Source organism: Nipponia nippon, unplaced genomic scaffold (genome assembly GCF_047370975.1).
Source record: "Nipponia nippon isolate SJK-2023a ecotype South Korea unplaced genomic scaffold, ASM4737097v1 scaffold_23, whole genome shotgun sequence".
Lineage (NCBI taxonomy): Eukaryota > Metazoa > Chordata > Aves > Pelecaniformes > Threskiornithidae > Nipponia > Nipponia nippon.
In genome coordinates, this window is record NW_028262340.1 from 4108761 (window position 1) to 4121054 (window position 12294).

The following is a 12294-nucleotide window of genomic DNA, read 5'->3' on the forward strand; positions in this document are numbered from 1 at the left end:
GCGGGGTATGAGGAGGGAGGTTTGCACCAGGGATCTGCATTGCAGTGCCTGACCCCGTCCCTCTGCCCTCCTCTGCCGCTGCAGGTGATGAAGGCTGTGGAGGACGGGTTCCGCCTGCCCGCACCGGTGAACTGCCAGCCACCCCTCCACCAGCTCATGCTCGACTGCTGGCAGAAGGACCGCAACCAGAGACCCAAGTTCTCGCACATCCACAACATCCTCAGCAAGATGGTGCAGAGCCCGGAGCCCCCAAAGTGCCCCAGCTCCATGTGCACCAGGTGACCGCCCTCTCGCTTTGCTGCCTGTCCTGCTTTGCCCCCCGGTTCCCACCTCAGGCGTGCCGTGCCCCGCTCCCTCCTCACCGCCCCGTTTTGTTGGCAGGTCCCACAGCACGTCCATCCCCCTCACCGAGCGGACCTTCTCAGCCTTCCCGTCTTTCAGCTCGGTGGGCGAGTGGCTGGAAGCGATAGAAATGGGCAGGTACAAAGACAACTTCACCGCTGCGGGCTACTGCTACCTGGAATCGGTGGCCAGGATGACAGCCCAGTAAGTGAACTGGTTTCCTGGCTATAACCTCATGTCGCTGGGTGCAGCGTGAGCGAGCTCTGCTTTGCAGTTACAGTCAGGTGTCGCTAAACAAGAGGACAGATCTTCCAAAACACGGCTGTAAGAGCTCACTGTGAGCTGGGCTGCGTGTGTTGTGCATCTTGGTGGTTTTTGAAGCTGAGATTTAAACCTGTAGCTTCTGGCAAAAGTAGTGTTGCCTGTCCCTTCCAGAAAGCAGAGTCAAATCGAATGCAATTTACTGATAACCTGTTACGCCGGCGGCAGGGCCAGGAGCCATCTCACGCTTGGTGTGCTGCATGTGTTACCCCTGGATTCCCAGTCAGGTCTGCATTGCTTTGGCTGGGACAACAAGTTGGGGACTTCTTACTCTGGCAGGTCTGCAGTAGCCTGATAGTCTGAAACCTGCGCTGCCCTTGCCTGGGAGCAGTCGGTGTCGGGGCACTTTACAGTTAGGGCTTTGTTTTTCATGGCTGACGCGGGGTTTGTTTTGCAGAGATGTCCTCAGCCTGGGGATCACGCTGGCGGAGCACCAGAAGACCATCCTGAGCGGGATCCAGACCCTCCGGGCCCAGGTGATCCAAATGCACGGCCGAGGCGTGCAGGTGTGAAGCAGCCCCCTGCGGAGGCGCGGAGCACTGACCCGGCGCTCCCGGGGAGGAGACAGCCCGCCGGCCCCAAACTGGACCAAATCTCTGAAACCTCGCAGTTTCAGGTGGGATGTAGGAATCACTGGGCTGCTGCCAAACAAGTCATTCCACGTGGCAAGAGAGCAGGGCTTCCCGTCCCCGGTGCCAGGGAAGGCAAGGATTCCTGGGACGTGTGCGGTGTGCCTAGGTGGCTGTGGCTCTCCCTAGCACTGTTTTGTAAGATGAGTCAAACTGTAATGATGCCATTTCATGTGGTAATTAGGTTAACAGGGTGGATGGACATTTGTGCACTGTCTTAATCTAGAGCTGACAGCATTTTCTTATCTAGCATCCTACTGGTGAAATCCATGGGTATTTTTATACAACCTGACATGTTCTAGCAACCCCACAAGGAGCTTTTATTGCTTTTATTTTTAGAGACCGGAGCACAGCTCACACCCAGCGCCCAACTTCTGGAAGGTGACTTTCCCCATCTGCTATGCTGAAGGAAACTCTTTCCCAGCTGCGTCCCTTCCGCTCCAAGAGTTACTTCACTGAGTCTTGACACCACAGTTGGTGAACAAAAACAAATATTCTCCACTAAAGTGCAGAGCAAATGGTGCCGAATGGTTTCTAAGGCTCTCTTGACAAGATAATTTCAGGGGAAGAAATGAAAAGCTTTGATGAAGAGAGCCATAGCCAAGAGAGGGCAAGCAGTGGAGCCCTTGGGCTGCCCTGCTGATGCTCTCAGCCTTCGCTGCCTTTTGTGCCGGTCTCGGTCCCTCGTTTTACTGCTGGAGCCCAGCAGTGGGGTGGGAACTTACAGACCAGAGCAAAACAGCAGGCAGCTCTCTGCTGCCCGCAGAGACCTGTGGCCCGCGCAGGACTGATGCTAAAGCGTCTGTTGCTACTTTAGCCTCTCTTCCCTGCTTCTTGCCATGCAGTTTGGCGGGCAGAGCATCCTGCATCTTGCCTTCGCTGGCTTTGTGGGCAGCTGTGATGGGCTCTGACTGCTGTGCCCTAGGCTGCGGAGCAGAGCAGGCAGAGCGTCGCTGTGTGCCCACAGCCGTGGGCCGATGCCAGGGCCTGGGGACTCCCTGCTGTCGGCTGAGCCGGAGCATCCTGCTCAGAGGTGTCCGCTCTGCCTCAGAGCGGTAGATGGACAAGTGCTCTTCCCTCTCTAGGTCTGGAAGCTTTTGCAGGGGAAAAGGTTTTATGAACAGCACTAATTCAACCCACAGCAGCAGAAAGGAACCTCCCAATTCAGCTAGAAATGGGATGAAAACCGGGGAATTGGTTTGGAGTCAGACAGGTAGCGGGCATGGCTGTGCTTTGGGTGGATGCTTCCCATGTCTGCTCGGGCAGCGTGCCCCCGGCCGCTGGAAGGGCCACCTCAGCTGCAGCGAGTGCCCTTCCCCTCCTCCGCCGGCTGCCCTGTGCCCGGTCGGGAGCAGGGCAGGGAAAGGCAGCAGCCTGCCCAGAGTGTCCTGCTTGGCCGTGCCAGGGCACCAGTTTTCCACCGCAGGGTAACAACTAGGCGGAGATCCGTGCCGGAGGGCTGCAGTGCCAGCGAGCCCCGCAGCACCCACAGCCTCTGCACCCCGGGTCTGGGTGTTTGAAGCGGGTGCAGGGGCTGTGCTGAAGGGACCGCGCACGGGGCTTGGGCAGAACCGACCATTGCATCCGTGGGATCCCTGAAATCCTGCTGTGCAATCCAGGCAAACCAGGGCACATCAGCACTTTATTTTGTTGCAGACGGTAGTGCAGTACTGCCTGCCTTGCACGCTGGCAGCTCCCGCTGACGCAGGCCTGATCCCTGACAGTAGACATAAATAGCATCTGCTTAATAATACAAGTTTCCTTGAAGTTAGTTAATTAAATGGGTCTTTGCAGCCTTGTACAGAGTTTTGTAGGCCTTTTATTATCTTCTGTAAGTATTGCAAGTGAATTATTAATGATGAAAGGCAAAGATTTACAAAGGGAAGGAATGGTGTGGGAGATGTTCACAGTGTGGCTGGAGATCTGTTCGAGTCAGATCCTCCTGTTAGCCTGCTCCGAGGGGATGAGGATCTAAATGACGATTGAGCGAAGGGCCCTAAGGCAGCCTCTTGCGGGGCCGGCACAGCACCTGCCCTGCTCGGGCATCTTCCTTCTCTCCTGGTCATGCTTAAGCAGGGTGGCACAACCGTAGGTGCTGGTGGATGTCCTGGGCGTGCTGACCTTCGCAGAACACGTTACTGTAGGGATCCAGGTTCTGTTTAGTAAAGCCTCATTCGCGGTGGTTTCCTTTTCACTGGCCTTCGGGCTCTTCTGGCTCGGCTGCGTGGCCAGGCTGGGTCCAGGAGTGCTCGCGAATGACAAGATTTCACTTTTTTCAGATATTTTAGCTTGATTGCATCAGAGATCAGAACTCTCTGCCTGAACTTCACCGACCAGTGGTCTCAAGAAGGTGCCAGGTTTGTCAATTTTCTGCCTTGTGCCAGCGTTCCCAGGCAGTGCCGTGGTGAGCACCACGCGCTCCCAGCCGCGCTCGGGTCCTGCAGCCCCAGCGCTGCAGGCTGGCAGGGAGAAGGGCACCTTCCCCCACCCAGGTTTTGGGCTCCTTTTGGGTCTGCGGGCGCAGACGGAGCTGCCCTGGCAGCGTGCGAGTGCTGGGCGCGCTCCAGGGAGTTTGCTGCTCTCCAGGGTAAACAAGCTCTCTCCTTCCTGCCGCCTCTGCAGTTTAAACAACATTCCCCGTTCTCACGTGGTTAGGTTTTTTTTTTAACAGAAATAATTTGTCTTTAAGTTTGGCACGTGTCCAGACTGGTTGGTCACTCGCCATCCTGCTGTTTCACACCCAGAAGAGTAATAACGGTGAACCGAAACCTTCATTTGGTAGAAATGCCAGATCCCAAGGATCAAGTGCAATTTGTATGCTCTTTATGTTTACATTTTATCTATAGAGAAAGTATATTATAGTTCTCTAGGCAGGGAGTTGAACCAACTTGATTCCAGATCCTTTCCCTCCTCTCCCTGCTCTTGCCCTGTCCGCTGGCGTTTCCAGCAGCCTCCTGCATCGGGATGCTGGGAGCCTCGCTGGGAGGTCACCGCCGGAGGGGCTGGCTCCAGGTCGGGGCTGCTGCTTTCAGGGAGGTCTGGGGAAATCCAGGGCTTGGTGACAAGGTGACAGCGCGCTCCAGAGTCTGGGAGACGGACCTGGCCGTGAGCACACAGCGACACGTTCCTCTTGAACCCCCCCAGAACAGAGCCTGTCTCCAAAGTCAGGGATGCAAGGAGGGGCCGGCTCTGGGTGCAGCCCGCGGCCGCTCTCAGAGCTGCCGGGATCTGCTCCTGGGGCCCTCTGAGCGTTGCCTGCTGGAGAGAGAAACCTCAGCGCAGCTTTTCTAGAGTCATGGCAATTTCTCCTGGGCTCCGGTGGCTTGCGGGGAGCTGTGGGTGCCTTGGGGAGCTGCCGTGGGCGTGTGGGCAGGGGTCCCTGCCTTCCCACAGCAGCTGAGCTCTGCATGGGGCTGGCAGCCCTGCAGCCTCCTGTGCCGTTCGCTTGGGTACTGCTAAGATGCTTGCTCTGTGCCAGAGTACTCCGAGTGAAAATGCGACCATCTTTCAATCATTTCTTTAGTGTTTTCCCTACTGAATTAGGCTCCCGTACTACATTCTCTAGCACAATCAGAATTGAAGGCGTCATTTCTTTGAGTCTCTCTAGCTGTTCCCAGGAGAAATTCAGTGCTTAATTACTTTTCTGACTTACTCTGGTGAGGGACTCGGATGTGGTGTTTCAGAAAGCTGTTTCTTTCAGACAGTAAGGTTCCGTGGATGGGACTGTGCTCTAACTCATCAGAAACAAGAGGTATTTGCTTTCCTGGCCTCTCCTTCAAGAAAGAAAAGAAAAAACACATAATGGAAGTATGCTTTCTAGCTTAGCTTGTTGCAACAATAAACGCATTTAATTGAGCTCCTCATCAACGCTGAAGATAATGAAATGAGCAGATTAAGTTATAGATTGTTGTTATGATTTTAAAATTAGCTTGCATCCTCTCAGCACGTCTCTTTGGGGAAGTGTTCAATGCCTTATAATTAAATTAATTAGCAACGCTGTTTTGAAGCTGCTCGACCAAGGGAAATGCCTCAAAATGATTTCAGTCTCTTCGCCCATCCAGCCTCTGACACGGTGCAAGGCTGCTTCTGCCTTGGCTGCGGGGAAGCCCCGATCCTGTCGGTGCTAATAAGGGCTCAGGACCGGCCAAGCAGGCTCAGCCTCACTGCAGCAGCGTTGGCCTTAATTGGCTTGTTCACGCAAGAAAAAAGAGCGAGTGTTTTGTAATCTGCAGGCTTTGCTGGAGCTAATAAATAGAGTTACGAGAAGATTAGATTTTAGATGCTCACACAGAGTGGAGGCCAGTTATGAATTAGAGGAGCAGAGCAAGTGTGTCTAAGCTTGTGCGCGGATGGGACCGTTGGCCGTTCTTCTCCGGAGAAGCACCTGGTAAGCAACCCTGATCCCTCAGCGTGTCCCGGCGGCTGTTGGTGCCTTGCGACTGTAAAGCAGGAGGCTGTTTCCATTGCGCATCCTCTGGAAGCGCAGGTCAGCAGCCGAAGGCCGGGTGCTGTTGGGGGGGCAGCGACGCGGACCCGGCGTCCAGCCTCGCGTCTTCAGAGCCGGCCTTTGGGAGGCCGGACAGTGCACCGTGCTGCCCTGACGCAGTAGCAGGAAACCTCCTGTTTCTGGGCTTTGCTTGAGATTCCTTCTGGGAACGTCTCCAGTAGATGTTCCTCTCTGCCGGTGAGAAAAGGTGGAGCACAGCCTGCCCTGGGGTGGCAGGAGAGCGATTCCTGCTGCTCGCTGCGGCTCCGCTCTGCAGGAAGGCTCTTGCAGGAGAGACCCTTTCCCCTGAGCTCCTTCATCTGCGGTCCCCGAATCCTCCCCTCCTGTGGCATATCTTGTTTTCTGCGAGGTCAGAAGGATGGATCCTAACCGCACGGCCGGTCTGTGCGCTGCGTCCTGCACAGCGCCTGCAGGATCAGGCCCCTGGGCGTGCCAGACCCTACGGTGCTATAGGGGTGCGTGAGCGAGTGGGGCCAAGGGCCGTGTCTCCCAGCTCCGGGGATGGCCAAAGGCCTGAGGCAGCCTTGGGGTAGGAACCATGTGCTGGAGTCAGAATTGGGGAAGCTCCGGCCGCAGCCCGACGTGGCGCTGCTCGGCGCGGGCAGGACACGCGGCTTTGCGATCGCCGGCACCCTGCAACGCCCCCCCGGCACGAAACCAAAACTGGAATCAAGTTGGTTCATCTCCAGATGCTTTTGGATATTCATTGAACGCGTGTTATATACTGTAAATACATACTTGAGAAGTCAATATATATTTTTATAAGCTTGAAACAAATGTAATATAATATCATAAGGGACACTGTGTGCATTTCATGTTTGAACTATAGTCAGACATCTCCAGGGAATCACTGTTGGTTTGGAATAAATAAGAATAATAATAATAAATGATAATAAAGATCTATTGACATTTTTGTTAATTTTGTATTTATTGAACTATGTTTAAAGATTGCAATAATGAGATACCTAAATACCTAAGTAAAAACAACCACTAATTCTGCCCTGGCTTGTCTGTGTGGGTCATTTCAGGTGTTCTGATGGCAAGTAGCACTTCAGCGAGGGTAGCAAGTGTCAGGTAAGGACTAGTTTTAGTAGCAGCGAGGTGTGAAATGACGCATTGTTTTGTTAAATAGCCCATGTGCTAAGATGAGAGCCTTTGCTCCTGCTGCAGAGGTGGCAGCAAGGGTGGGACTCGGGATGGTGGATTCTTGTTAGGGTGGGAGAAAACCATTACTTAACTAGGACAGCGTCTGTGTTTTGTGGACAGAGGTCCCTCGGTTGGCCTGCCAGGCCAGGTGCTGTTTGGGCAGGCGGGAATCCCTCCCGTCACCCTGAGGACCAGATAACCTTGGAAGTGCTCGCGGCGTGGAGCTGTCAATACAAGTGCAATTGTCAGTTTAATATATGTGTGGCTGGGTAAGTGTGGGGATGCTGCTGAGCAGAGGGAAAACACTGCAGAGTTACTGTGCTCAAGGCGTGTAATTAATTGTTTAATTGAGTAAATGCAAGCAGTGTATGGCCAGCATGTTAAATGCGCACACTGCACAAACAATAATATTTAGAAATAATTCGATGCGACTCTTCCACTAGTTTGCATTTCTTCTCTTTTTCTTAGGCTGCTTAGTGCCAAAGAACATGTACAAAAGCCTCGTTTCGGTATGCTGACAGCAGTGACAGCTGCTAGGAAAAAGGAACTGAATGGGTGCTTAAAATGGGTGAAGTCTATTTGCCTTCTGTCGATCAATTAATTCAGCCAGTCTTCACTAGGAGCCTGGCCAGGGCTATATTGGCACTATAAAGAAATAATTAGAGCTGCGAAGCAGGGTTATGAATAGTGGAGTGCAAGTCACAGCCGAGCAGATGTATTTTTTTGCCTGGAGTTATCTGCACTCGTGTCTCCCGTGGTCCACGGGTGGTGGTTTTACCCCTCTTCTGTCACCTTCCTGGCACGGTCTTGGCTGGGGACCCCCAGTACAGACAACGGGGGGTGCAGTGGAGGACGTGGGTGATGCTGGGGGTGGGGGGGGGTCTCCAGCTGCAGACATCGCCCTCCCTCGGGGCTGGCGGGTGGGCAGGAGTGACGGCAAAGGTACCGCGCGGTCGGCCCTGTGGTGCTCCCGTGTGCGTGGGCAGGGGAAGCTCCCCCAGGGAACGTGCCAGGCGAAGGCTGCGGCATGCCATATAATCGAGCCATTAATAACTGAGATCGTGTCATACGGAGATGAGTCTGCCGTAGGCTGTGTGCAGCAGCTTGCAGAGATAGCCAAGAAAGCAGCAGCAGCACCAGGAAAGGTCAGTGTGAAAGACGGTCAGAGCGGGCACCGGCCACGGCTGCCTGGCCCCAGGTCCACGGCCTCGGCTGCCCAGCCACGGCCACCTGCATGGCAGCCAGCAGCTCTGGGCCCCCTCCCTGGTCTAAGCCTTGGTCCCAGCTTTCAGACCTGGGAGCCCTTCTCCTGTCTGGTGCGGCAGGCTTGAGCTCATCTCACTTGATGCTTTGAGTAAAAAAAAAAAAAAAAAAAAAAAAAATAAGGAAGGTAATTGCCTGGAAATGAGCTGTTACACACCTGTATAATTAGCTGGCATTAATTAATGGCACAAAAGGGGCTCCTTCCCCTCTGCCACCCAGGGAGCAGAGTTCCCCGGCTGTCCCACGGCAGGGCCACGCTTCAGCAGTTCGCTGCATTGCCTGCCATGCAGGCAGATTTTCTGGCTTATTGGGTCAAGCTGCTGCACTGAGCAGTGTCAGCGTCTCCCTGCCCTGTTTGAGCTGGAAGCTTTGTCCTTATAACTTAGTGCTCGCAGTTTTACGACTGCCCTGTTGCGGTGATGGATTGCCCAGGCTGACATTGAAGCCGCTGCTCCCTTCTTCCCCCACCCTCTGCTGATGGAGCTGACCAGACTGCAAATATTTTCTGCACAATGGACCAGAGAAAACCTCTCTCCTTCTAATTCTCCTTCCCTGATCCAGAGGTTTGAGGGGAAAATTACAGCCTGGTCTGCAACTGTGCACGTGTCTTGTATATCCAGCAATGAACTTACCAGCTTCTGACATATGCAGTGTCTTTGAGGAAGAAAACTAGCTCTGGAAAATGTCTGGAAAATCACAGCAAACAGCATGGCTACCACACCGTGCACGGCCGGCCCACGACTGAGCGGTGTTGGTGTCAGCTCCTGCGCCCTGGAGAGCTTCCCCCCTGCACGCCCAGGCTCGTGCCCCCGGCTCACCCCCAGCGCTGCCGAACGCGCGCTGCAATGGAGGATGTTGCTCTCTAGTGACAAAGGAGGGATCAATAAGCTGTTATGGCTGAGACACAGCAGAACAGGAGACGCAGCAGCGATCAGTCAGGGAAGGGCTCAGCACTCGGCAGGTGCTGCCTCATATAGGGGGATTTTTTTAAATAAAGCATTTATTGTATGGTGCTCGTGAGAACAGCTGGCTGCGGTGTCCGGCCAGCCCCGACGGCAGCTCTCTGTCTCAGGGAGAGCCGCGTCTCCTCCTCTTGCCCCTCGCTCCCACGTAGTGGCCTCAGCCATGAAATCCATCACCTTCCCCATTCCTCTTTTGGACACTTACTGCAGAGAGGCTGCGTGGCCCCGTCTCTGCTGGCTGACGAGGCCAGGATGAGCCACTGCTCCGGTGACAGCGGCATGGTGGGGTCAGACAAGGCTGGCCTCGCTGGCGCGTGTCCCTCATCCTCCCTGCGCTGCCTCTGGGACCAACGCGGGAAGGAGACGGGCAGGAGGAGAGCGATGCCCAGGGAATATTAAAAAGAGCCTGGCTCTGGAGAAAGAGCAACTTTTAAATATGAACAACTGCTAATTATCAGGAAGAGCCGGTGCCATCTATCATTATAATCAGCGATCTGTCAGTTCAAGTGTCACCAGGACGGATGCATCTTTCCTCCTCGTATTAATCTCCCACCGTCTCGGTGTGCAAGAAGAGCGCTGCACGCGCTGGGGCACGGCCAAAACCCCACAGCTCCTCCTGCCCCAGGACTTCGCTGCGAAGGACGGGTCCCGTCCCAGCCGGTGTGCCGAGCTGCCGGCAGTGCCGCACACTGCCCGCCTTGGCTGGGACAAGGCCTGTGTGGTGGCACGGAGGGACAGCCGGCACGGAGGGATGGCCATCCCGCAGGCACGGCCGTGCAGCAGCAGCAGCAGAGCTGCCCTGCGGAGACCTGGCGTCCTGCAGAGCAAGGGACAAGGTGTCCACTCTGCCCTTTCAGAGCCATGCTCTGACGCGCTTAACATTTCTGCTCGCTAACCCTCAGCGTGAGCTGGGGCTCCGGGGAAGGCTAAAAACCCACATGGGGCTCGTCAGCCTTTCCCTTGGCAAAACGGCTGACGAGCACGTAAAGTGTCCCTGTGGGCGATGCACGGGTGGAGCGATATCCTGGGAAGTGCAGCCAGCTGTCAGCTCCGGAGGGACTGCTGGGGCACGGCAGCGCCCAAACGCATCATTTGGGAAAAACAGAGGGGGCACTGCCGATTCCTTGAGGAGAGCGTGTGTTACCCCTGGCTGGGAGGCGGGCAGCAGAGCCGGGTCTCCCTGCGCCTGCAGCACTTCCAGCGCTTGCATTCCCTTTTGCTAATTGCAAAAGCTGAAAATGCACTGAAGGTAATGTATTATCACCAGCGTGATAAGCTAGTTTAAGAGAGAGTTGTTGAGGATGTGTTCAGCTGCTCAGGACTTTGCCTGCCTTGCATCGGCTCTGGCCTTCCTCCTTGCTTTGGCCCAACACCGTCTGCTTAAACCACTTCTAATGAAAGCCGAGGCTGCAGGCTCAGTTTCAGCCCCCCAGCACAGAGACAAGGCTGCAGGGACCTGCTCCTTCTGCCCCCCCCGATCCCTCGCTGGGGCCAGACGCAGCCACCGTCCAGCCCTGCCGCTGGTCATGCCGGCGGGGACAGGGGTGCCAGTCCCGGGCTTGTCTGGCGGCAGCAGCTGAGCTGGGCTTGGCTGAGCCCGCTGCAGAGCGGGGACCGGCTGAGGGGCGCCGGGGCTGAAGCAGGTTCTGAGGTTTGTGGCACCTCCCGGTTCAGGCGGCCTCGGCGCAGGGCTGGGTGCCTGCCAGTGGCACCCGCGCAGCCGCCCGCGGTTAACCTTAGCTGCCTTTGCTCTTACCATTGCCTGCTGACGAGAGAGCCATCTGCCCAGCAGCAAGAGATGCCTGGAAGGCACAGGAGCTGTTTAATTACACAATTATAAATGTCTTTGGCCTTTTTATCTTGCCGAGGCCGACAAGCACCTTCAGCATCAGACAAAGGGATGCTGTTATCGCTTTGCGCAGCAGCCGCCTTCCTGGGCAGCAGCCACCGCTGAAGGGGCACAGACAAAAGCAGAGGAACAGTATTAGTGAGCCAGCGGGTCCGGATCAGTCCCCAAGCCACCGCCTCGGCACAGGCTCTGCTGCACAGCCAGATCTCGGGGAGCCTGAGCCGGCCCTTTTCCCGCCTTGCTTTTGTTGCATTACGACAACCTGCCACGTCCAGAGCCCCGGCAGCAGGGCCCCCTGGGCTGGCAGGGGCTGTGCCCCCTGCCCCCGCCACCGCCTTTTTCGCTTTGTCTGCCTGGTGTCGGAAGCAAAGCCCACCCGGGATGGGGCTGGCACTGCTGGCTGGACAACTTACCCAGCTGCTTGATGGAACTTGCTGGCAGGTCTCTGGTGGCAAAGGGGGAAAGACGAGGGATGGGAAGTTGTTTAGAGGGTTTCTGCTGTTTCTGTTGCAACGAAGAGCCTTTATAAGGTGTTCTCCCCAGGCACCCACCCCCTCCACCCCTTCTTTACGGTGGCACCTGACTTAGAGGATGTAAGTAATGGTTTATTAGCAGATCACACTTTCAGGAATCAGTTGTGCCAGGAGGAGCGTTGCACAACTGCTCACAAAGCTCAGTGCAAACGGGCACTTTGGGAGCAAGCCGGTGGGCTGCTAGAATGGGCAAGTGGCCTTGGCACCTCTCAGAGAAGCAGCTGCCCTCGGTGCTTGGTGTGGTGGAGAAGGCTGGGTGACCAGCTGACAGCCTGAGACCATGCAGGGCACCGCGACCGCTGCCGGTGCCAGCACCTCCCCTCGCTGCCACCATGGCAGCCCCTGCAGGCTCCGGTGCCCAGCGGGGCACCCCAAGCTGCAAAAGCCAGTGAGCCTGACTGGAGCGATGCGGAGGCTGTGTGCATGGGTCTGTATCGCAGCTAATAAAACTTTCATTAGATGAGAGAAACTCCATGAAGTGCTAGGAATTGGCAACAGCTGAGCAAAGGCATTCAGTAGAGATGCAGCCACATCAGGCTTGGGAGTGCCGCCGAACGTGGATGTTCATCAAGTCACCCTTTACAAATGGGCGATGAAATATTTACCCACAAACATTTAGCACAGATGAGCAGCGTGGTGCTGCCCAGCTGTGAGTGCCATCTCCACCGCGGTGGCAGCGCCGGCTCCTGTGGCAGCGGGGTTGGGGACGTCCTCCTGCCTGCTGTGCCGCGCACGAAGCCCC

General features: G+C 55.8%; 1 protein-coding gene across 4 annotated transcripts in view; it reads left to right on the top strand.

Annotated features, from left to right (window-relative positions):
• The window catches only part of EPHA10 (EPH receptor A10), a 45783-nt gene extending 39148 nt beyond the window's left edge, over positions 1 to 6635 (top strand). For 3 of the 4 annotated variants that reach the window (XM_087760635.1, XM_087760637.1, XM_087760636.1), the window contains 3 exons: positions 85 to 278; positions 382 to 546; positions 1061 to 6635. In XM_087760635.1, the coding sequence (XP_087616761.1) occupies positions 85 to 278; positions 382 to 546; positions 1061 to 1175 (474 nt within the window). In that variant the 3' untranslated portion in view covers positions 1176 to 6635. The remainder of the gene's footprint in view (positions 1 to 84; positions 279 to 381; positions 547 to 1060) is intronic. The other variant, XR_015705433.1, reaches the window with a different exon arrangement.
• The last annotated feature ends 5659 nt before the right edge of the window (positions 6636 to 12294 follow it).